The sequence below is a fragment of the Microchirus variegatus genome, assembly GCF_963457635.1.
Source record: "Microchirus variegatus genome assembly, chromosome: 20".
Lineage (NCBI taxonomy): Eukaryota > Metazoa > Chordata > Actinopteri > Pleuronectiformes > Soleidae > Microchirus > Microchirus variegatus.
Genome location: NC_139821.1, coordinates 20878192 through 20901170, shown reverse-complemented (window position 1 = coordinate 20901170; position 22979 = coordinate 20878192). Strand labels below are relative to the sequence as shown.

The 22979-nt window shown below is 38.3% G+C and overlaps 2 protein-coding genes across 2 annotated transcripts in view; both read right to left on the bottom strand.

Moving 5' to 3' along the window:
• The window catches only part of b3gat3 (beta-1,3-glucuronyltransferase 3 (glucuronosyltransferase I)), a gene marked incomplete at its 3' end in the record, with an annotated part of 3187 nt that extends 2022 nt beyond the window's left edge, over positions 1 to 1165 (bottom strand). Inside the window, exons 1-3 of the mRNA XM_083907372.1 lie at positions 1075 to 1165; positions 480 to 582; positions 1 to 87 (exon numbers count right to left, since the gene is read on the bottom strand). The exon at positions 1 to 87 is cut by the window's left edge and continues 94 nt beyond it. Coding sequence (XP_083763498.1) covers positions 1 to 87; positions 480 to 573 — 181 coding nt within the window. The 5' untranslated portion in view covers positions 574 to 582; positions 1075 to 1165. The remainder of the gene's footprint in view (positions 88 to 479; positions 583 to 1074) is intronic.
• A 3242-nt stretch (positions 1166 to 4407) lies between these two features.
• On the bottom strand, positions 4408 to 13291 carry naa40 (N-alpha-acetyltransferase 40, NatD catalytic subunit). Its single transcript, XM_083907160.1, has 8 exons — positions 13169 to 13291; positions 11292 to 11387; positions 9580 to 9632; positions 9300 to 9395; positions 8289 to 8447; positions 8125 to 8208; positions 5407 to 5484; positions 4408 to 4669 (listed from the first exon to the last, which is right to left on the bottom strand). Exons 1-8 carry the CDS (start codon positions 13172 to 13174, stop codon positions 4522 to 4524), a joined length of 720 nt encoding a protein of 239 aa, XP_083763286.1. The 5' UTR covers positions 13175 to 13291; the 3' UTR covers positions 4408 to 4521.
• Positions 13292 to 22979: the final 9688 nt, after the last annotated feature.

Below are 22979 nucleotides of genomic sequence, written 5' to 3'. Positions count from 1 at the left end.
GTTCCTGAAGACGGTGCAGCTCCCCCCGCAGCCGGGATATGGTACGGTCTTTGGGCAAGTCATGTTCTGTGCAGTCGCAGCGTTGACCTACAAAAAGCACCAGGGACAAAATAAAACAGACAAAGACAGAGGTGGGTATAGAAGCAGAGCAGCTTATTTTACAGCTAAATCTATATGATGATTATGTTCATGATGGATTCATCTATTGATTAGTGTTTGGTCCTGAAAATGTCAGAAAATGGAAATGATGTTCTCAAATGTCTTGTTTTGTCCACAAACCAAGTTAGTCACACCTACATTGTATTGCACCAGGTTCTGCTAAAAAACCACTAGATCTAGTTTTGTCAAACCTGGACCTAATTGTCATAGACAGGCTAGTGATTCATTAAAACTTTGGGATTTTTGGGAACTGTCCCCCAAATCACTCCCCTCTGTCACACTGACCTGATGTCTTACACTGCCCACAGCTGACCACTCACCGAGCTGCATCAATGCATAGATGAGGCCCAGGAGGGAGACCATGAAGTAGAGCACAAACACAGTCTTCAGCTTCAGCTTCATTCTTGTTGCCATGGTGACCAGCTGAGAGAATGACAAGACATTTAAAACATAACACAAATAAACATAAATTATGGATATCAGTGTTTTTTCCCCTGACAAGTAGAATTGATAGTAACAGTATGGTTATATTGTTAAGTGAATTTCAGTCAGCTGATTAAACAAATCCATACACACTACAATATTTAACTAAGTGATGAACACCCTTGATCTGATCTACACCGGATGTTTGTGGTGTGTTTGTGAGCCTAAACACATTTGGTCACCATCACTTGGCTAACTAGCTGAGAGGTATAGCATTCCCGCTGAGCTACATTAAGCCGACATTTTCTACGAGGCTAACTCTAAAATGATTAAAGCTGAAGGTGAGTTGTAGTGGGTTAAACACCGAGAAGGTCGGCTGATGTGAATATGCACTGAAGTTGATGACAAACCAGTGCACGCTAAGCTAAGTTAGCCTGTTGGCAATGTGTTTAAAAATTGAAAATAGCTCGGCAGTCGTTTGCATGCACTCACCAGAAGCGAGGAGTGGGATTAAACGTTCATGTCATGGTGGACAGATGTAAACAAAGGCACCTCAGTGTTCCACAGCATCCATTCATCCGTGCTCGTTACGACATTTTCCTCCACAAATCTAACAACAGCTTCCGGCTTCGGTGCAACAGTGAGGCGTCCCCCCGTCAAACACGAACGCAATCGCCAAACGTTCCACAAAAAAAAAAAAATTAATTCAATATATACAATACAATTACTTTTTACTGTATATATGTTGACTATATATATTTTTTTATCTTTAAAAATATCCAGAAATTCTGGATAATAATTATTTCTACATACTGGTTGTGAATCAAACTGTTTTCATTTTTATTTCCATCCTAAAAAAAGAAAAGAAAGAGCCTTTGTATAGATTCCTCTTTAAAATGAAAACTCCATCACAACAGTAAAAACAAAAGGACATCGCTGGAAAAGTCAAACAACTTTCCTTTATTTGTAACATACAAATAAAACACTGACAAGGCAGAATGACTTAGTTTTCCCTTTCATTATCGATAATGGACAGGACTTGAACACTCATTTATAAACCTGGAGGTTTTTTTTTTTACATGTTTAAAAAAGTGTTTGTTTTTACCAGTAAAAGGCCAAGAAATGAAAATGAATATGGATTAACTGCTTATATATATTTATATACAAGAGAAAAGAGAAGGATCTCCAATTTGTGAAGGTATGTCACCGTTTACTCAAATAAACTCACCAACTTAGGCTCACACATAAGTTAACCTCTCTTTTTTTGTAACAGCCCATCCATGTGGATTGAACATAACCACTGAGCACTTATCCACATGAGCTCAATCTTTATTTCACATTTGCTTTCAAGACATTTCCCCATCTCCAAGGCATAGAGTCTCTTTTACTGTATCGTAACATAAACCAAAAACCACTCCCTGGATTGTAAGGTCATCGCTTTCTTCTCTGTGTTAATACAAGAAAAACCTCGATTCAGTTTTTACGCAAAGTAATTTGTGATTGGTCTGACCCGGAGGTCAGAGCTGCAACCAATTTAATCCAGCAAACGCCAACACACAACAATGGCTGCTCCGTAATACAGATGAGGTTTGATTATATTTGATTAACCTGAGAGAGAGAGAGAGAGAGAGACTGTCAGTCGGTTGATAAAACACCACTATGTACAACCTTTTTACTGTAACTTATGCAGTACAAAAATTAACTACAGTACACATCGGAAGGCTGTCTGGAACTAAAACAAGCAATGTGTTGTTTATGGTTTAAAACAAGCATGAAATGCCATTACATTGTGTACGCATGCTGGATTTTCCTTGCTTTTTTTCTGGAAATGAGCAGAAACCTTCACCGCAGGTAGCACAGATTATTTCAACATTAAGGAACTTTTAAGAGAAAAGTGTTTACTTTCTATTTTAGTGGCCCTTTTTGACAGAAATCTCAACTTGAGCTGTTTTCAAAAACATTTCAAAGCGTACCTAGTCAAAGCCCTCTCCTAAACCATAAAGAAAAAATCTTCCAACTCCTTCAGCCAGCACACAAAATTTGTGCAAATTGACTAAAGTCCTGGAATTAAAGGGCGTTGTGTTCTTTTTGTTTTTATATATATATAGGGCTTCTCTCAATGCAGTTGACCAAAAACACACTGAAAGTAGTGTAAACAGATATGGAACAAACAAGGTTGGAGTGGTTACAGCAGCCATTTTAGTTTGACCAGAAGAGCAATGTCTAAAATCCTCAGTGGAACTCCTACGTGCATCTTACATTACCTTTCAATTCCATCATGCAAGCCCCTGCCACCTTCACATACAGCACTTCCAACATAAACAAATGTTCAATGGAACGTTTGGATGAAATATCAAGGCTCGTAAGAACCACACAAGGACTTCAGATAAAAGCTCTGACTCATAAGCTGAATCACCGCCGTGTCATCGATTAGTTTTGTTGTACATTTTTTTAAAATCTTGTCATGCAAACAAACAGTGAAAACATGTCACGACTGAGGTAAAGAGGAGTAACAACCATAATAATGACGCCTTCAGTGACCCATCATCAAGCGACTCATCCATTCATCTGTGCTCATTCCTCCACAACAAAAGCATTCACCAGCTTTGAACGGTGGCATCTACCAATCATGGTTTTCATTCATGCTAATAAAAGTATATATAAGAAGGGGTGGAAGTTGGATTGAGCCATTTGAAATACACCCAAAGTAGCATCAGCATCTATTTGTTCATCATTAATACCTCTTGGAGACAAAGTGAACAATGTAGTAGAAATGCAACTGCACAAAAGCAACTAAAGATGAGTGAGGTCATCCATCAGTACTTTTATAAAGATGAAGGGAGAACGCAGAGGCACAATGAAGTGTGTGAAAAAGTGGCTTCAGGAAGTGAATCTGTTTCTAATTGAAAAAAGGGTGTGAAAATAGTGTAGAAAAGCAGAAAAGGATTTCATGTCATGTACCTCCAATTAAGGAAATATGAGAGTGGGTTAAAGCAAAGTTTACTTTCTGTGTTGGACGCAGATTTACAGACAGACAATGAGAAATAAGATTTTTAACTCAAGTCACTGGAAGAACAAGTCCGCATGAGGAAACACCTTGAATGTCTTGTTTCATAAGTTACAAAATAATAAAAAGCAGGGGAGACACTAATATAGTTATCACCTGAACAGAGAAGTGGGCGACTGCTAATAATGTACTGTAATGGTGTAACAGTAGGATCACTGACGAACATGGTTCAAAAACAGTGCAGCTGCTGCAGTGCTTTCGTTTAAAAATAAAGAAAATAAGTAACAAGCCATATGTGCATATTAACCTGTGTTAAAAATATTGCATGGGCTTCTGACGCCGTTTAGGGGAAATAAACTCGATCTAATCCCAGGGATTCCTGATTCAGTGAAACGAGCAAAAACAGTCTCAGTGCGAGATCCCGGGGAAACTTTACAAAGTCCGATTTTCCCTCAGTGATTACATCGTGGATTGAGCGTCACTTATCAACTTCATTTACTACTTTAGACCAAAGCAGCAGTGCAGAATGATTCGATACAGTAAAGCACATGAGGAGATGACAGTGAGGTGGAATGAGGTCGACTGTGGTGGTAAATGAAATCAGTAAAAGGCTTTATCTGGACTGGAAACTACTAATAATCATTAAGAATGAGAAAAAGATAGTTTTGTACACTGAACCAAGACGTAGGAAACAACAAACAGGAGCCGTGTGTGAAAGCTCACACTGCATACTGCTTTCGTGTGGCAGGAATACGCTAAAGACGAACAAATCTCAATCCCTACCATGTTAAACAGTTGTAGCCAGGTAATCCGTGCTCCACAGAATATGTCGGTTAAACTCATTACTGTTTGCAGCCCAAGCTTTCACACACAGCCACGAAAGTTGCTCGCTTTTTAAACCAATCTTTAAAAGGTGTAACTGTTAAGTCGACTCAGTGGCAGCAGCCCCCGCAGTGCCCGCCCCCGTGGGTGTGTCCCGCCGAGGCCTCGCCGTGTTTGGTCCGCCGGCTCAGGATCTCGTAAGAGCAGTCGTCGCCGCAGCAGCCAGACATGCTCGGTGAGGTCTCGTCAATCTCAAACCTTTAAAAGGGCGACGAGAAGGACATGAAGATCACGTATGAAAGACTTCACAGCGGCTGAGTCTTAACACTCCTGTTGTCCTCCAGGGTCAAGGAAGAAAGTAACAGATTGGATCAGGGACGGAAGAAGAACGAAGGGAGGAAGGAAGTGAAAAAGATGGTGGTAAGAAGGAAGGGAGAAAGGAAGGAAAGAAGAATGGGCAAAGGGAACAGATTGGGTCAAGGAAGGAAGGGAAATAATGGTTGGAAGAAGGGAAAAGGAGGGAGAGAAGGATGGAGGAAGGGAGGAACAAAGAAAGGAGGAATGGAGAGACGTAAGGAAGGAAGGAAGGACCATTCGAAACAGATCAGTTTGACCCAGGAGGACAACAGAAGGGTTAAACATCTTTAAACTCTGATTAACCAGCTAAAAAATGTCATGATTAAACACCATAGCCAGAAAGGACGCCAATAAATTATTTGATTGTTCAGTTTTTCAGTCAGACATGTAAACAAAGTACATTTCTCTCAACACTGATCTTCTTGAGTTGTTATTTTATGAGTCAACTGCTCCAGATCATGCATCAGTTTCAGTTACTCTTGTGTTGGTGGCTCCGTCATATTCCATCTCCCTGTAATAACTTATTTACAGTCCACTAACAAGACTTCGGTCTTGTCTCACACCGTTCAGAGATTAATAAAGTGATTTTTCTTTTGAACATATTCATTAAACCAGTCTTGTAGAGTGTGAATACTCACTGTAAAGCATCTCTGAAGAACTGATAAGCCCCATGGTTGTGTTTAAAAACTGTCAGCATCACTTTCTTCATCTGTGTACTGAACAGGAAGAAGAGCAGAAAAACAAAACACTTATTTACCTTCGTTTTCACATGACCCAAGGTGTCCTGTGGACTTCTCTCATCACAATAATTATATAAAATGCTTCTTTACAAACACTTAATTTGTACATATCGTTAATCCTACATCGTTTACATCTCACTAATCCAAATGTAAACATAAATACTCTCAATTTTCCATTCTGACATGAGCCTCAGAGGTCAAAGAAACAAGAAAAAAATGCTTCACATATATACTAGGGCTGTCAAAATTAACGCGTTAACGCAGGATGATTAATTTGTGGAATTAACGTGTTAATTTTTTTAACGCACTTTCTCACTTTCATCGCGCTACGGGTAGACGTGCAGTTTATGAACAGGCAAGGCGACGGGCAACTTCTTGGGGCCCCGAGCCGATAGGGGGGCTCCCGACACTCAGAGCCTAAATGCATCAGTGAGCAGCTGCATCCCCGTCTCCCTTAAACAACAAGGGTTGATTTGCAATGACATCTCAGTAGGAAACCTCCCTAAAGGGGCCCCACGTCACCTCACGTTAACCCGTGTGAAGCTGAAGGAAAATGAAGAGGAGTTATCAATCAGGGCCCATATTTATCAAGCGTCTTAAAATTACTCCTAAGAACCCTGCTAAGAGTAGACTTATGAGTAAAAAAATTATTCGCTGAAAGCTGCACTTAAAAGTTAGTTATCAAGCGTCTTACTCGCACTTTCAGCGAAGTGTAGGACTGAATCTTAAGTGTCACTCTCAGAGCTGAATTACGACAGTACTATGTGTCGTAAACGGAATTTTAGGTGACGTCACTTCCGTGTCCATAGAAATGACCAATCACGGAAGGGAATCCCTTGTCTAAGAATGAAGAAATATCGCCGATTGTCGAACACTCGCATGTGTCAGCCTACTCTTGTCATTGATTTATTAATGACCACTACCTATCAACGGGTTGCATTGTAATGTCAGAAAACCTATCTGCGGTCCACAATGGACCAAGGCTGAACCACCCTGCGATACTGAACCACCACAAGACATTGTCAAGGAATAACAATCTGGAAATAATAGCGCACCAGTTTATAAGACGCACCGCTACCAGAGGCAACATATTCCTCACCAAGAATTAAAAAGAATGGTGAGTGACAAAACGACAAACTAAATATTTGTTATAGGATGTGTCGGAATGGTTTTGAATTGTGGATTTGGTCCATGATGAGCATTTTTGCTGTAGTTTTGGTGGTTATGATGATTTCTTTCCGTGTATGTAGTTAGTAACACTTTTGATTTAACCTACATTTGTGTCATTAAAGACAGTTTAATTAATATCAGGTTTTGATTAATTAATGAGTGAATTTGCTGTTGAGTTGGTAGGCTGTTATTACCTAAAAACTTATAGGCGTTACGGTAGCTACGCTGTTCAATCCAGGCTGTGGTGTTGGGTTGGAGATTTTTCTTTTTTCTTCTTCAGTCTTTTGCATTAGGGTTGCATAATTGACATTAAAATCCATGTGTGTAGACTGTTTTTGTGAAAGACATGGTGTCCGTGTGCGTGCGTGCGATCATTGCGGCCGCTGCTGTTAATTGATCTAATGTGTTTTACTATGAGACGAATGTGTGCCTGTCAAAATAGCAACAATCATGCAAGCACGATGCTGAGAACCCGCCAGCAAAAACATAAATCGGCGCCACTGCCGTTTGATCAGCTGCTCGTCATCTAACAAAGTCAGGACATCCTTCTCACCTCAGTGCCATGGGCAAATCCTAACCACTTAAGACACCTCTGGAGGTCTCATAAATATCTGGGAGAGTAGGAGTGATTCTTAGACTTAAGAAAGTTGATGAATAGCTTTTATTCTTAAGTTTGAGAGTAGGACTAAATTTCACAAATTCTCAGGACTTAAGTGTAAAAGGGCACCCTAAGACGCTTGATAAATGCGGCCCCAGGTAGTTAGAAGAGGAAGAAAAAAAGAGGATGAAGAAAAAAGAAAGAGAGACACACAGCTGTAAGTGTCGCTGCTAGAGCAGATAATCAGATATAATCATAACAGTAACAGTCACTGTCTTACTAACGGGGACACAGACAGCAGCTAACATTAGCGTCAGAATGCTAGCTGACACTAACGCTAACTAGTAGAAGCAGTGCTTCAAAGGTGCTGATGAGGAATTTCCTGCTGTGGGGTTAGTACCACAAGAAAACTGTTTAACTTCTATACTTTATATTTTGTTTATAATGTGAGTTATTTACAGTGCAATGTATAGGTTTTTTTTAAAGTCATTTACAGCATTTTATTTTTTCTATTTATTTATATCGTCTTATAATGTGGTTTTTTTTTTACAATGTAATGTTTATTTTTTACTAAGTTTGTATAGGTTTTTACAAGTTATTTACAGTATTATATTGTTCTTTACATTTTTGTTTTCACATACTTTATTTATCTCTCCGTTCTTACAACAATATAAAGAGAAAATTCGATTTTTTTTTGGCATATTTACGAATGGTAATTAATCATGATTAATCGTGATTAATCCACAGCTACCCTGTGATTAATCTGATTAAAAATGTTAATCTTTTGACAGCCCTAATATACACACATTTCATCTATAGACTGCTGTAATAGTAGCTGCAGTTTCTACCTGTTGGCAATAAGCTGTAGTATCTGGATGAGGAACTTGCCGAGTCCTTTCCTCCGCACTCTGCTCTCCAACTGCACCTCATAGCTGACAAGCAAGCAAGACAATGGGGTTTTAAAACAGGAGGTGAAATTTAAAAAAAAGGAACTCTTTGATTGGCGTCTTACCAATATAAAACCTCCTCCCCGCACTCCACGTCAAACCGGAAGTGAGAGAAGGCCACTGGAGCGGAGTCACCGTCGCGGGCAAGCAGGTACCACGCCCTCTCGTCGTTCATCTCCTCCCTCTTTTCCCTCTCCTTCCACCCCCACTCGCTCTGCTCATACCTGCAGCACAGCACCAAAACATAAAGGTTGACAAATGCAATAAATCAGATAGTTAATTTAAACATCAGAGTGTAGGCTGGACACTGGCAACGATTTGGTTGACAAAAGTTTGGGGTCACTTAGAAATGTCCTTATTTTTGAAGGGAAATCAATTTTTTTCAATTAATATAGCATTAAAGGAGTCAGAACACACTCTATACATTGTTAATGTGGTAAACGACTATTCTAGCTGCAAACATCTGTTTTTTAATGGAATATGTACATAGGTGTATAGAAGCCCATTCCCAGTGTTCTAATGGTACATTGCATTTGCTAATCGCATTAGAAGGGTATTGGATGATTAGAAAACCCTTGTGCAATTATAAAAATCATAATTTCTAATCTTGTCAATCTCTTGACTATATTTTCTATTCATTTTGCAACTCTGTTGATGAATAAAAGTGCAAGTTTTAATACAAAACACAAACAACTTGTATTGTGAACAGTAGTGTATATTACAACAAAGAAAGAAAGAAAAATGTCCTGTTCTTTACTATTCTGAATGGAACGCAGTGAAGTTTCAAAGGACCATGTGCCTTTTCCTAAATTGAAAACAAGTCAAGATGATGAATTTGTCTGGATTGCCTGTGCTCTCTTTCCTCAGACTCCAGTGTTTGAGCTCATTCACACCCATTAAAAATCGCTCACCCTGTTCTTGTTTGATGTCACTCTCTAAATTCTGCTGAGAACCAAGATTTTCTGGCTCGTCTGCATTTCTCTAATCTACCATACAAATCTGCACGAGTGTGTCTTTCTGCTCCTGAACTACACCTTTAAACGAGACAAGGGGACAGGACAGGGTTTCTTACTTACAGTGTCTGCATGTTGGCTCTGGTGAGTTCAAAGGCCCATTCCACAGACAGTGGGTTGAGGGTGGTCACTCTCTTACACTCTATCTGTAGGTTCAGCCTGGGTGAGAGGACAACGGGGTCAGCAACGCCATAAATGTGTGGAAAAATTTTGTTCCACGTAGGAGAAAGACAGAGAGAGAGAAAATGCCACCAGCAGATTAACTGTGGCAGATCACACAAGTATGCATTTCATGAAATACTGAATAAGTCCTTTGTGGGACTTATCCAAAGCAAATGCATACCCATTTCTGTCGTATTTCTTGAAAGCTGGGAAGGCAGTCAGTGGATCGTCCAGCTGTGAGATAAAGAAACACAATTAGCCTCAAATCACAAAAGTCTTAATAGACTGAATTCTATAAAATGACTTGTGTGACAATGAACAGGAATTGCAGAAATTCCTCTGAAAATGACAAGACTGGAGACTGAATGAATAATCTAGATTACTCTGTTTCTTCAAATAAGCAGACACTGGAACCCAATGCACAATTCTGCACTTTCACTTCCCCAGTTATTATCCAATTTACTGAAATTCTGCAGAATTTGACATGCTTGTGCTACCTATCATATTTAACTTTATACCACTTCCACCAAAGAGAACAGCACACACTTCATTGGATGATATTGTTTATAATTAACAATGTTACGTTGAATTAAATAAATGCATTGTATGAAAATCATTGGAATATGTGCAATATAATTGTGATACAGGATTGTCAAATCCAATCCAAACACAAATGATTACATCGTTTTCCTCAAACAGCAGGTGGAGAAGCACAGATTATAACAAAAATATGAGTTTAGGTTTCATACATTTAAATATACATTTCCAATGTTAAAAACCCTGAACACTTTCTTGCTTAGTGTTTGAGCTCAGATATTGCACCATCAATACATTAACAACTCTATCCTAAAACATATGCACTGTGTCTGACATTTCTTTGATTTGCTTATCAGCTAAAACGTCCAAAAGTGGAACATACCAGGATCAGGATCACGACTGTTTTTGTAAGAAATGAATGCACCACTTATTCATTTGAAACAACAAGCCCATGTGAAAAAGAAATGTTACTCTTGGCAACAGCATAATAAACCGAACCATATGACACAGAGAATTTCTTGTTGCAGTCGTCCTCTGTGTTCGTACTTCAAAAGGAGCAGAGGGGCGGGAGAGGGAGAACAGCGTGAAACACCAAGTGCCCCCATTTTGTGCCAAAATGACACAGAAATCATGAGAGCCAGGCAGACCTGCTCAGAGGAAGTGTGACTGAGGGAGCCTCAAGTTTAAAGCTTGAGCACAGTTTACTAACCGAGCGGCAGTAGCTGCGTCTTCTGTTAAGACAGGCCGGATTTATTATTGCTTATTAATTATGCATAGAGAAACATATGGCACTGTGTTCTGCTTTTCCTGTCATGTGCGTATCAATTAGAGTAATTAGGGCAGCGTGGGCACAGAGGCAACAGAGGATGTTTTAATTCTGAAAAGAGGTGGGTGCTCTAAAGTGAGACATTTGAAAACACAGATAGCTTTTATTTCTTTTTAGAATAGAATAATGAATAAGAATAATTATTTCTATGTTTGCACTTGGCAAGCAGAAGTGTCCACCGGAAACTTTTCATCTACAATGAGATCACCTAAACAAAACTAGAGAAAGCACTCGGAGAGCGCAAAATCTCTGCCAAGGCCAATCATTTCCCACAGTGTTGATGCACTCTGCCACCTTTAAAGGTGTACAAAACAACCTGAATCTACTGTAGATCATGTCCATTTAAACCCCAGTCATTTCTTCCTTGGTCATAACCCAAATCCCAAGCAAATGTCATTAAAATCATTCCTTTTTTGTTTTGTTTTTTTAGTTGCGCTATTCAAAACCAAAGTGACAAACCTGACCAAAAACACAGCCTCCTTGGCAGAGGTAAATGTCTGTAATGCTGATGAAAGCTGCTTCCACGTTACCTTATTGGCTGCGTCCACCTTGGCACAGACGGCATCCATAGCCGCCCTCTCCTCCTGACGCCGGGCTTTCTTCTCCTTTGCTCTGTTGGACTTCCTCTGCAGAAAAACAATAACATAATCCATTCATTTCATTTGCGAAGAATATTTCATTATAATCCTTTAATTCATAATCCATTTTATATTATAACCTTAAGTTGAATGACACAAAGCATGCAAAGAGCAAACCTGTCAATTAATGAGACATAATCCTGCATAAACAGCTCAACCCAGGAGACATGTCTTCATTTCAGCATAGGTTTAGTAGTTAGCAGTGGATGGTTGATGCAATCTATGGTGCATTTAAATGGAAAAAGAATCCCATTTCATTGGTGAGTTAGAAGTCTAGAAGTTGTGACTGGATTTAGCAGCTTTCTTTTTATAATGTGAACACTTCTAAATATAAAAGTAGCAATTATATGGCGTTTCTGTGTGTGTGTGCAGACCTCATTTTATCACACACACAGCACGACAGAGACATAATTATCAACCCAACAAGTGTCAGAACAAGTTATACACAGAAGGTTGACTAGCACATCGAAAATAAAAACACCCTCTACAATATTATATAAATTCAAACATAGTCAGAGAACAAATGCCATTTATTCTATGCGCATGGCTTTTTCTCAGACAATAACAACTCTCTTTATCCATTTCTATTCTTTCTTTAGGGAAACTTAACACTAGCAAAATGATTACTTAAAAAATAAAAAGCCACCTTGAGCCACAACCTTCATCTCCAGGTAATTTCATCAGAATCTGAATGAACCTTTACTTTTTGAGCCATGTTGCTCAAAAACATAATCTCAGTGGAGGAGGTAGATCTGGGAAACATATCCAGGGAAAGTTTTCACAAGAAAATACTTTCAAATCAAATCTATACTGACAATTATCATAATACATGTCACAGGGTGGCAGACTGGTCTAGTTTTGTGCTGTTGGGTGAAAGAGACCAGTAGATTGTGATGATTTTCAATGTTCTTTTATATGATGGAAACTTTTCAGATAAATTGAAAATAATCGCAATTTAATTGGATTTGCAAGCTTTTAGGGGGGGGGGGAAACACCATCTGTTCACAACATGTTAATGCAATGATGAGAACCATGTTTACAGTGCAGAAATGCCAGACTGGTGCATCAGGAACAAACAATGGCAGGAGGCTGGCATGGAGTAATTAGCTGGATTCCTTCATTAGATCCAGAAGAGGTAGTAACATGGGAAGGAATGCACTGAAAGTGTAGCTAGGAGCATTAGGTCTGTACCAAGCACAGAGAGGCTGCAGTCTGAGCCGGGACTGAGCAAACACGTGGACTGCTTTATCACGAGTGAAAGTGGAGGATAAGCTCCAAGACCGGGAAACCGACTCCGAGTAAAGGCCTGGTTGGTGCAATAATCACCCGAGTGTATTAGAACCAGGTGGGCTGACACGGCGCACTCAAATGTACACACATATGCACGTTAGCATTAACAGCTAACCGATAGCTCGCCATTATTAAAGCACACCAAAAGGAGCTAGCGCGGTTAGCACGCTAAAAAAACGTCGCACCGGGGGACTTCGGTGTTGTACAGGAGCCAGAACAGTGCGCTAATGGTGCTGGAAATGCATCATAAAACGTCATGTGAGCTAATGCTAATGTCTGCCGTTGCTACACAGGCAGCCGCCTAACCAAACGGCTAACCAACACCTAGAGCAACACCAATCCACCATGGTCTCTCTCCATTTCCCCCCTCTCTCTCTCTCTCTCTCTTTCTTTCTTTTACCATCACACTGGCCCCAAATCACCCAGCGTTCATTCCACCACTGTCGCACCGAGACATGAGCCAAACAGAGACAACTCACCCCCATTTTGCCGCTGTGTCTTATCGCTCCCCTCAGGAGAAACACGCCTCTATTGTCCCCGTGCTGCTGCCGCTGCCGCTGCTGAGTTATGAGTATCGTGACTACGGACACAGAGAAATGGGCTACATTAATATGACAATGATAGATAGTGTGCTGCTGACGATGCTGGCGGGCTCAAATGCCAACAAATGTGACCGTGACAGGAGCAGCAGCGGCGGCTTAAGCGCAAAAACCTGATAAAACAATCAATGGAAATGGCCACTGTTTTATTTCTCTGTAAGTCTGATTGGCGCCAAGGGCGCGAGGCTGCATGTATCAGCGCTCCTGCTCTGCCCTTTTCTTTGCTCTCAATCCGCCGAGTCCAACTGTGCTGCGTTCACGTGTTCACCCCCGAGCTCGGACTTCTGCGAGCCGCCTCTGCCTGTCCTGGAGGGGAGACTTTAAAGACTTTCACTTTAACACCTAAACATCCTCAACGTTCTTTGTTGGTCATGCACTCAGGAGGACCATACCTGACATATCAATAAATAAATAAATACATGCATAAATAAATAAATGCATAAATAAATACAGGAATAAATAAATAAATGCACCAATAAATGCATAAATATATAAATAAATGCATAAATAAATAAATAAATACAGAAATAAATAAATAAATAAATATAGAAATGCATAAATAAATAAATGCTTTATATTTATTTCTACATTTCTGTTCACCTACATTTATTTATTTATTCCTGTATTTATTTATTTATGCATTTATTTATTTATTTATTTATTGATATGTCAGGGTATGGTCCTCCATACTCAGCAACAATGCAACATTATGACCCAGTCATGGAATTGTTTGTGATGAGCGTAGAAACAGCAACAGCAAGTAGAAATGCTGTGAATAAAGTTATATACATGTGCAAATTAGAATAAGATATAAAGAAATATGTCCCACAGAAAAAAGAAATACAGATGAAGATTTTTTTTAATGTTCCCTGGTAGTAATTTATTTCTAGTCTTGAAAATTATTTGTGCTCTTTGGTAATCCATCAGATGTGTGAATTAAAGCAATTTTAACTTTATAAATAGTGCGTTAGTTATTACTCTTGTAATTATTGTGCTGTCGTCACTCCGCTGGCTTCCAGTTTGTTTTAGAATTGATTTTAAACTCTTATTGTTTGTTTTTTTACTCCATTAACGGCCAGGCTCCCTCCTACCTGTCAGAGATTTTAACTGTTCGCGATCATGGCAGGGCCCTCCGTTCTGACGAGGGTAGTCCTTCTCTTAGGTGTACTTATTTTACCTGTTTTTATGCACTTTTAGAAGGCCTCTAATACCCTGCAGCACTAGTAGCACTTTCTGTTTTAACGTATTGTTTTTATGTATTATTTTTATTGATTTTATGTAAAGCACTTTGGGTACCGTCTGGCTATTGTAAAGTGCTATACAAATAAAACTTGATTGATTGATTATTGCACAGTAATGTCAACATGGTGAACTATGGTCAGAACGTGTCATGCTTCATCAGGAATTACTTATGATGATGATGATGTTCAGCGACACATGATACTCCTTCTCATCTTTTGGAAATACTGTAACAAACAATTATGTATGTATTTTAATTAGTTTGAACAGACATTGGATGTCTGTATGTATGCTTTTTTTATATATATATCTGTATGCAAAAGTTTGGGCACCCCTGTAAATTTTAATAAAGTCAGAATTCTGAGAATAAAGTCAGAATTCTGAGAACAAAGTCAGAATTCTGAGATTAAAGTCAGAATTTCTGAGTTTAAAGTCAGAATTTCTGAGTTTAAAGTCAGAATTCTGAGAATAAAGTCAAAATTATGAGATTAGAGTCAAAATTCTGAGTTTAAAGTCAGAATTTCTGAGAATAAAGTCAGAATTTCTGAGAATAAAGTCAGAATTTCTGAGTTTAAAGTCAAAATTCTGAGATTAAAGTCAGAATTCTGAGTTTAAAGTCAGAATGTCTGTTTCTATGCTGTGTCTCTCAGGTGACCGTAACGAGCCTCATTCACAACTTGACTCTTGACTCAGATGAAAGTAAAAAAGATGGAAAAGTGTTCCTGTCAGAAGTGGGATTCGAACCCACGCCTCCAGAGGAGACTGCGACCTGAACGCAGCGCCTTAGACCGCTCGGCCATCCTGACTTAGTACACTGTAAAAATTGTTACCTTTTTTTTTCTTTTTTACTGTGACCATTACAAAGACCTGAGTTTAAAGTCAGAATTTCTGTGAATAAAGTCAGAATTCTGAGAATAAAGTCAGAATTCTGAGATTAAAGTCAGAATTCTGAGATTAAAGTGAAAATTCTGAGATTAAAGTCAGAATTCTCAGAATGAAGTCAAAATTCTGAGATTAAAGTCAAAATTCTGAGAATAAAGTCAGAATTCTGAGAACAAAGTCAGAATTCTGAGATTAAAGTCAGAATTTCTGAGATTAAAGTGAAAATTCTGAGATTAAAGTCAGAATTCTCAGAATGAAGTCAAAATTCTGAGATTAAAGTCAAAATTCTGAGAATAAAGTCAGAATTCTGAGAACAAAGTCAGAATTCTGAGATTAAAGTCAGAATTTCTGAGTTTAAAGTCAGAATTCTGAGAATAAAGTCAAAATTCTGAGTTTAAAGTCAGAATTTCTGAGAATAAAGTCAGAATTCTGAGAATAAAGTCAAAATTCTGAGATTAAAGTCAAAATTCTGAGATTAAAGTCAGAATTCTGAGAATAAAGTCAGAATTCTGAGAATAAAGTCAAAATTCTGAGATTAAAGTCAAAATTCTGAGATTAAAGTCAGAATTCTGAGATTAAAGTCAGAATTTCTGAGTTTAAAGTCAGAATTTCTGAGAATAAAGTCAGAATTTCTGAGTTTAAAGTCAGAATTTCTGGGAATAAAGTCAGAATTCTGAGTTTAAAGTCAGAATTTCTGAGTTTAAAGTCAGAATTCTGAGAATAAAGTCAGAATTCTGAGATTAAAGTCAGAATTCTGAGAATAAAGTCAAAATTCTGAGATTAAAGTCGAAATTCTGAGATTAAAGTCAGAATTCTGAGAATAAAGTCAAAATTCTGAGATTAAAGTCAAAATTCTGATATTCTGATATTTCTGAGAATAAAGTCAAAATTCTGAGATTAAAGTCAAAATTCTGAGATTAAAGTCAGAATTCTGAGAATAAAGTCAAAATTCTGAGATTAAAGTCAAAATTCTGAGATTAAAGTCAGAATTCTGAGATTAAAGTCAAAATTCTGAGATTAAAGTCAGAATTCTGAGATTAAAGTCAAAATTCTGAGATTAAAGTCAGAATTCTGAGTTTAAAGTCAGAATGTCTGTTTCTATGCTGTGTCTCTCAGGTGACCGTAACGAGCCTCATTCACAACTTGACTCTTGACTCAGATGAAAGTAAAAAAGATGGAAAAATGTTCCTGTCAGAAGTGGGATTCGAACCCACGCCTCCAGAGGAGACTGCGACCTGAACGCAGCGCCTTAGACCGCTCGGCCATCCTGACTTAGTACACTGTAAAAATTGTTACCTTTTTTTTTCTTTTTTACAGTGACCATTACAAAGACCTGAGTTTAAAGTCAGAATTTCTGAGAATAAAGTCAGAATTCTGAGAATAAAGTCAGAATTCTGAGAATAAAGTGAAAATTCTGAGATTAAAGTCAGAATTCTCAGAATAAAGTCAAAATTCTGAGATTAAAGTCAAAATTCTGAGAATAAAGTCAAAATTCTGAGATTAAAGTCAAAATTCTGAGATTAAAGTCAGAATTCTGAGTTTAAAGTCAGAATGTCTGTTTCTATGCTGTGTCTCTCAGGTGACCCTAACGAGCCTCATTCACAACTTGACTCTTGACTCAGATGAAAGTAAAAAAGATGGAAAAGTGTTCCTGTCAGAAGTGGGATTCGAACCCACGCCTCCAGAGGAGACTGCGACCTGAACGCAGCGCCTTAGACCGCTCGGCCATCCTGACTTAGTACACTGTAAAAATTGTTACCTTTTTTTTCTTTTTTACAGTGACCATTACAAAGACCTGAGTTTAAAGTCAGAATTTCTGAGAATAAAGTCAGAATTCTGAGAATAAAGTCAAAATTCTGAGATTAAAGTCAGAATTCTGAGATTAAAGTCAAAATTCTGAGAATAAAGTCAAAATTCTGAGATTAAAGTCAAAATTCTGAGATTAAAGTCAGAATTCTGAGTTTAAAGTCAGAATGTCTGTTTCTATGCTGTGTCTCTCAGGTGACCCTAACGAGCCTCATTCACAACTTGACTCTTGACTCAGATGAAAGTAAAAAAGATGGAAAAGTGTTCCTGTCAGAAGTGGGATTCGAACCCACGCCTCCAGAGGAGACTGCGACCTGAACGCAGCGCCTTAGACCGCTCGGCCATCCTGACTTAGTACACTGTAAAAATTGTTACCTTTTTTTTCTTTTTTACAGTGACCATTACAAAGACCTGAGTTTAAAGTCAGAATTTCTGAGAATAAAGTCAGAATTCTGAGAATAAAGTCAAAATTCTGAGATTAAAGTCAGAATTCTGAGATTAAAGTCAGAATTCTGAGAATAAAGTCAGAATTCTGAGATTAAAGTCAGAATTCTGAGATTAAAGTCAAAATTCTGAGATTAAAGTCAGAATTCTGAGAATAGTCAGAATTTCTGAGTTTAAAGTCAGAATTTCTGAGAATAAAGTCAAAATTCTGAGTTTAAAGTCAGAATTTCTGAGAATAAATTCAGAATTCTGAGAATAAAGTCAGAATTCTGAGAATAAAGTCATAATTTCTGAGAATAAATTCAGAATTCTGAGAATAAAGTCAGAATTCTGAGAATAAAGTCAGAATTCTGAGATTAAAGTCAGAATTCTGAGATTAAAGTCAAAATTCTGAGATTAAAGTCAGAATTCTGAGATTAAAGTCAGAATTTCTGAGTTTAAAGTCAGAATTTCTGAGAATAAGGTCAGAATTTCTGAGTTTAAAGTCAGAATTTCTGAGAATGAAGTCAGAATTCTGGGTTTAAAGTCAGAATGTCTGTTTCTATGCTGTGTCTCTCAGGTGACCCTAACGAGCCTCATTCACAACTTGACTCTTGACTCAGGTGAAAGTAAAAAAGATGGAAAAGTGTTCCTGTCAGAAGTGGGATTCGAACCCACGCCTCCAGAGGAGACTGCGAACTGAACGCAGCGCCTTAGACCGCCCGGCCATCCTGACTTAGTACACTGTAAAAATTGTTACCTTTTTTTTTCTTTTTTACTGTGACCATTACAAAGACCTGAGTTTAAAGTCAGAATTTCTGAGAATAAAGTCAGAATTTCTGAGTTTAAAGTCAGAATTTCTGAGAATAAAGTCAGAATTCTGAGAATGAAGTCAGAATTCTGAGAATAAAGTCAAAATTCTGAGATTAAAGTCAGAATTCTGAGAATAAAGTCAAAATTCTAAGATTAAATTCAAAATTCTGAGATTAAAGTCAGAATTCTGAGAATAAAGTCAAAATTTCTGAGAATGAAGTCAGAATTCTGAGTTTAAAGTCAGAATTTCTTTTTAACCTTTGTGAGAAGCTGACTCATTAATATACAAAACATGAAGATGTTTTCACAGTGTTCACAGTCAGGAAGGCCCTGTGTTCAGGTGACAGTCTTTCCCTTGAGTTGTGGGTGAGAATCCTACTTCTCTCAGTGACACTTTACATCTGGATTGTGTTGTGGTCTGTTTGACTCTGGTCAGAACCTAGATAGATGTTAGACTTTTTCCAGTACTTATGGTTCATGGTGGCGACTGATTAAAAAAAGATCCTGATAATATGATGATATATGATTATATTATATAAAATAATTGGAGGTAGAAATAAAATCATCACCATTCAGTGAGTAAGTGCATGACAGCTGCTCACTTCATCAATTCACTCCTGTCAAAATGTGCAATAGCCACAAAGTCAACAGGGTTTTGGATAATCAATGTCCACTAGAGGGCATCAAAGACCAGTGAATCTCTGAAAGTCCATCAGTGATTTGATGATTTCCACTGCGAACATAAAGTGAATTTAACCAAACAGCCCGTTCATATCAAGGAAGTCAAGTCTTACTTGAGGAGGTTTTATGGGGATCATCAAACATTATGTTTACATGTACAAAAATACATTTATAAACCATATAAACATAAAGATGAAGATAAAATACCCAGAAAAGTGAGTTCAAACGCCTCAATAAAGATATTTCATAACTTTCTCATTTTTGTCATCCAGTTTATTAATTAGTTTGATTATGTGACACTAAAATAAAATAGTTTTTTTTATTATTGTGAAATGATAAACTTCTAAACCATATTAGGCTACGAGTACTAATGGAACTTCCGCCTAGCAACCGTGGCTGCTGGTACTCTGGGCTGCTTCCGGTAGGTTGTGTTGTCGTTGTGATTTCCCGGAAACGCTAGTGACGTCGTGCTAAGTAGTAGAGTCAATTTTATGAGTAAAAATTTGAGCGAATTTCGGACACAAGAGAGACTGTTATCGTACCAAAAAGTCAGAACAACCTACGTTGTTGTGAACCCCTTTGTACAAGTTTGTCCCGGTTCAATACTCATCATCTGTACCAGGGTTGTCAAAGTCAAATGACAGTCAATGAACGTCTAGTGTGGTCAATAGGGGGCCGACCTAGAGACCAAAAAGTGGAGAAAAAAACAACTTTCAACAACTTCTTGATGTGTCTAGCTCAGGGTGCAAATTGGACGACAAAAATTCAAAAAGGCAGACTTCCTGTTGATTTGAGGCCATGGTCTGCACACAAAGTTTCAGGAAATTTGGTGGAACTCAATTTATGCCGAAGTTATAGGGGACTTCCTAATGGGTTACCATGGTCAGACCGTTTTGAATCCGCAAAATGTTTGGACACCTTTGCTAACATTGCTAACAAACATATATTATTGTGTCACCTCGCTGGCAGCTGCGCCTCAGCTAAACCCTGTCTTTAAAAGACGCTGAGGTCGTGGGCCATGTTTTCATTATAACATAATATTAAAGGTGAAGTTAGTAGTTTATAGTGACATCTAGAGGAGAGGCTGAAATTTACAACGAAGAACTGCTCCTCTGCTCCCCCCCCTCCCTTCCCTGAGCGATACGGTATCCTCAGAGGGTCATATGTCGTCCTCGTTGTCTTTCTCTGTGTCAGCAGATGAGGTTCGTGAGGTGAGGGAGAGGGCGGAGCTACCGCGGCCGTAGCAGACGAAGTGGAGAGAGAGGAGGCGGGACTTCAGCTACAAGTAAAGAGACGCTTGATTTGTTCTCTCGCGTTTGTCTATACAGGCTCCTGTAGAAACATGGCGTCGTGGCAATGCAGTAGCGGCCCGCGACCATGTTATTTTACATGACTTTTTGAAACACTGCGAAAATGAAACAAAGAATATTATACAGCGACTAGACAATGCAGGAGCACATCATATGTATAAAAAAGTGGATTTTGGGTTATATAAACCCACACGTGATCTTTACTGATCCCTCTTCCAAAATGAGCAGCACTGCCATCTACAGGTTCAATTTGTCATTACACTTAGTTTACAGGTTTGACATTGAGGGACAAGCTCCACCAATGATTGCATTTTGTGTCTGTCAACAATCAGCTGATTTCAGGCTGTTGTCTTCATCCGTTTATCAAGTGTAAACTCACAGGATTGTTCAAAATCAGGTTCCACCGAGATTTGAACTCGGATCGCTGGATTCAGAGTCCAGAGTGCTAACCATTACACCATGGAACCACGTGAACTCAGCTTCACAATTGAGAAAAAAAAAACCTTTTCCCAGAACGTCAAAGTTGTACTATTCAGTCATTTTTTTCCTGATCAGCATTGAACCCATTGTTCATCAGTGATGGAAGTTGTCTTGTTGTTCTCGAATGTCTTATTTTGTTCACAAACCAAAATGATTCAGTTTTAATGATTTCTTTATGTGGAGTAAAGAAACCAAGAAAATATTCACATTTAAGAAGCTGAAACAATCAGAAATCTTGATTAAATAATGAAAAAAGCTTAAAACCGATTATCGATTATCTAAATAGTTGGCGATTAATTTAGTAATCGGTTAATAATCGATTAATCGTTTCAGCTCAACAGCTCTAGACTCTTTATTTACCACGTTCAAATCGAGCCGATTGTGAAATATCCTGTGAAACCACTTTTATTAGTGGGTGTGAAATAGAGCCATGGTTCTCAAACTGTTAATTTTGTCATCCAGTTTATTGATTAGTTAGATTATGTGCATCAACATTAAAGGTGCATTATGTAATAAATCTAATGCAACTGGCTGTAAAATCCTCCCAATATGTCACAGAGACTCAGGAATAATGTTCATATAACAAACTGAACTCACCAACAACAATAGTACAGACAAAATATTGGAAAGTACATACTTGAGAAGTACGACTGAAGTACATACTTGCCAAGTACGAGAGTACACAAGCACGATTCTTCAATTGGAACAGCAGTGTACTTCCTTGTTCTACTGTTTGAATGGCGGGTGGCGCGAAGCACTTAAGCCTCATTACCGCCACCTACAGTGTTGATGAATGAACATATAAAATACTTTTAATAAATACATATATTGTTATTTTCACATTTTAAATATTTTATACACTATAAAATGTGTCCATTATATGTAAATACATATACAATGACAGTGCGACTTTAATATAAATCTAAAATTCAAAGTTACAATAAATTAAAACAAAACAACATGTCAACACCAGATCTATGGATCACACCAAGTATGTAATGACGGCGCCGTCTGAACCAGAGGATCATTTCAAGTACAGACAAGTACGCACAAGTATGGATATTGAGAAACGGCCCATGTTTATGTTTTGAAATCATGTTTTGGCGTCATGTGGCGCCACCTACCGCCGTCTACCAATCATTGCAGTCAGTAGAGTCTCAGCTGCCGAGCAACCACAAGTTGCCAGATCTGAGCTACAATGGCGGAAATAATGAAACCTGAAAGACCTCGGCATTTTGAATTTGAGTGTAGTAACCATTTTTTGGCCACATTCTTACATATGACACCTTTAAATAAAGGTTAAAGGGACTCACTATGAAGCAGCTCAGGTATTAAATGCATTTTACTGAAGCAGTGAAATGATAAACTTAAAGGTGCATTATGTAATAAATTTCAAGCAACTGGCCATAAAATCCTCCTAATATGTCACAGAGACTCAGGAATAATGTTCATATAACAAACTGAACTCACTAACAAAAATATTTGTATTAAAAAAAATATTTTCTGCACCGGAAAGTTTGTTTATGTTTTGTTTTGGTATGACATGCCATCTACCGCCTTCTACCAATCATAGCAGTCAGTAGAGCCTGAGCTGCGAGCAACCCCGAGTTGCCAGCTATGTCTGAGCTACAATGGCGGAGGCAACGAAACCGAAGAGATCTTGGTATAAACCGCAGAAATCTCAAGATAAAGTTCGAGGCAAATATCATGCATAACGTTATTCCCTAGTCAACAGCTAACCTTACCATAAATTATAATACATCTTGATCTTTACTGAGAGAACAGAATTGTGTGTCTTAGAGCCACTCATTTATGATAAAACGCTCGCCATAGTCGCTCGTCGCTCACGGACGACACGCTGCTCTGGCAACCTCGCCTCTGGAGGGGAGGGGGGAGTGGGAGGCAGGTACGACCCGCCGCACTGTTTTGATTTTGAGTGTAGTAACCGTTTTTTGGCCACATTGTTACATAATGGACCTTTAATCATAATAATAACAGAAGTTATTAACATTTACAGCTGTATGTTACATGTCTGAGAACATCTTCAGTTTAACAAT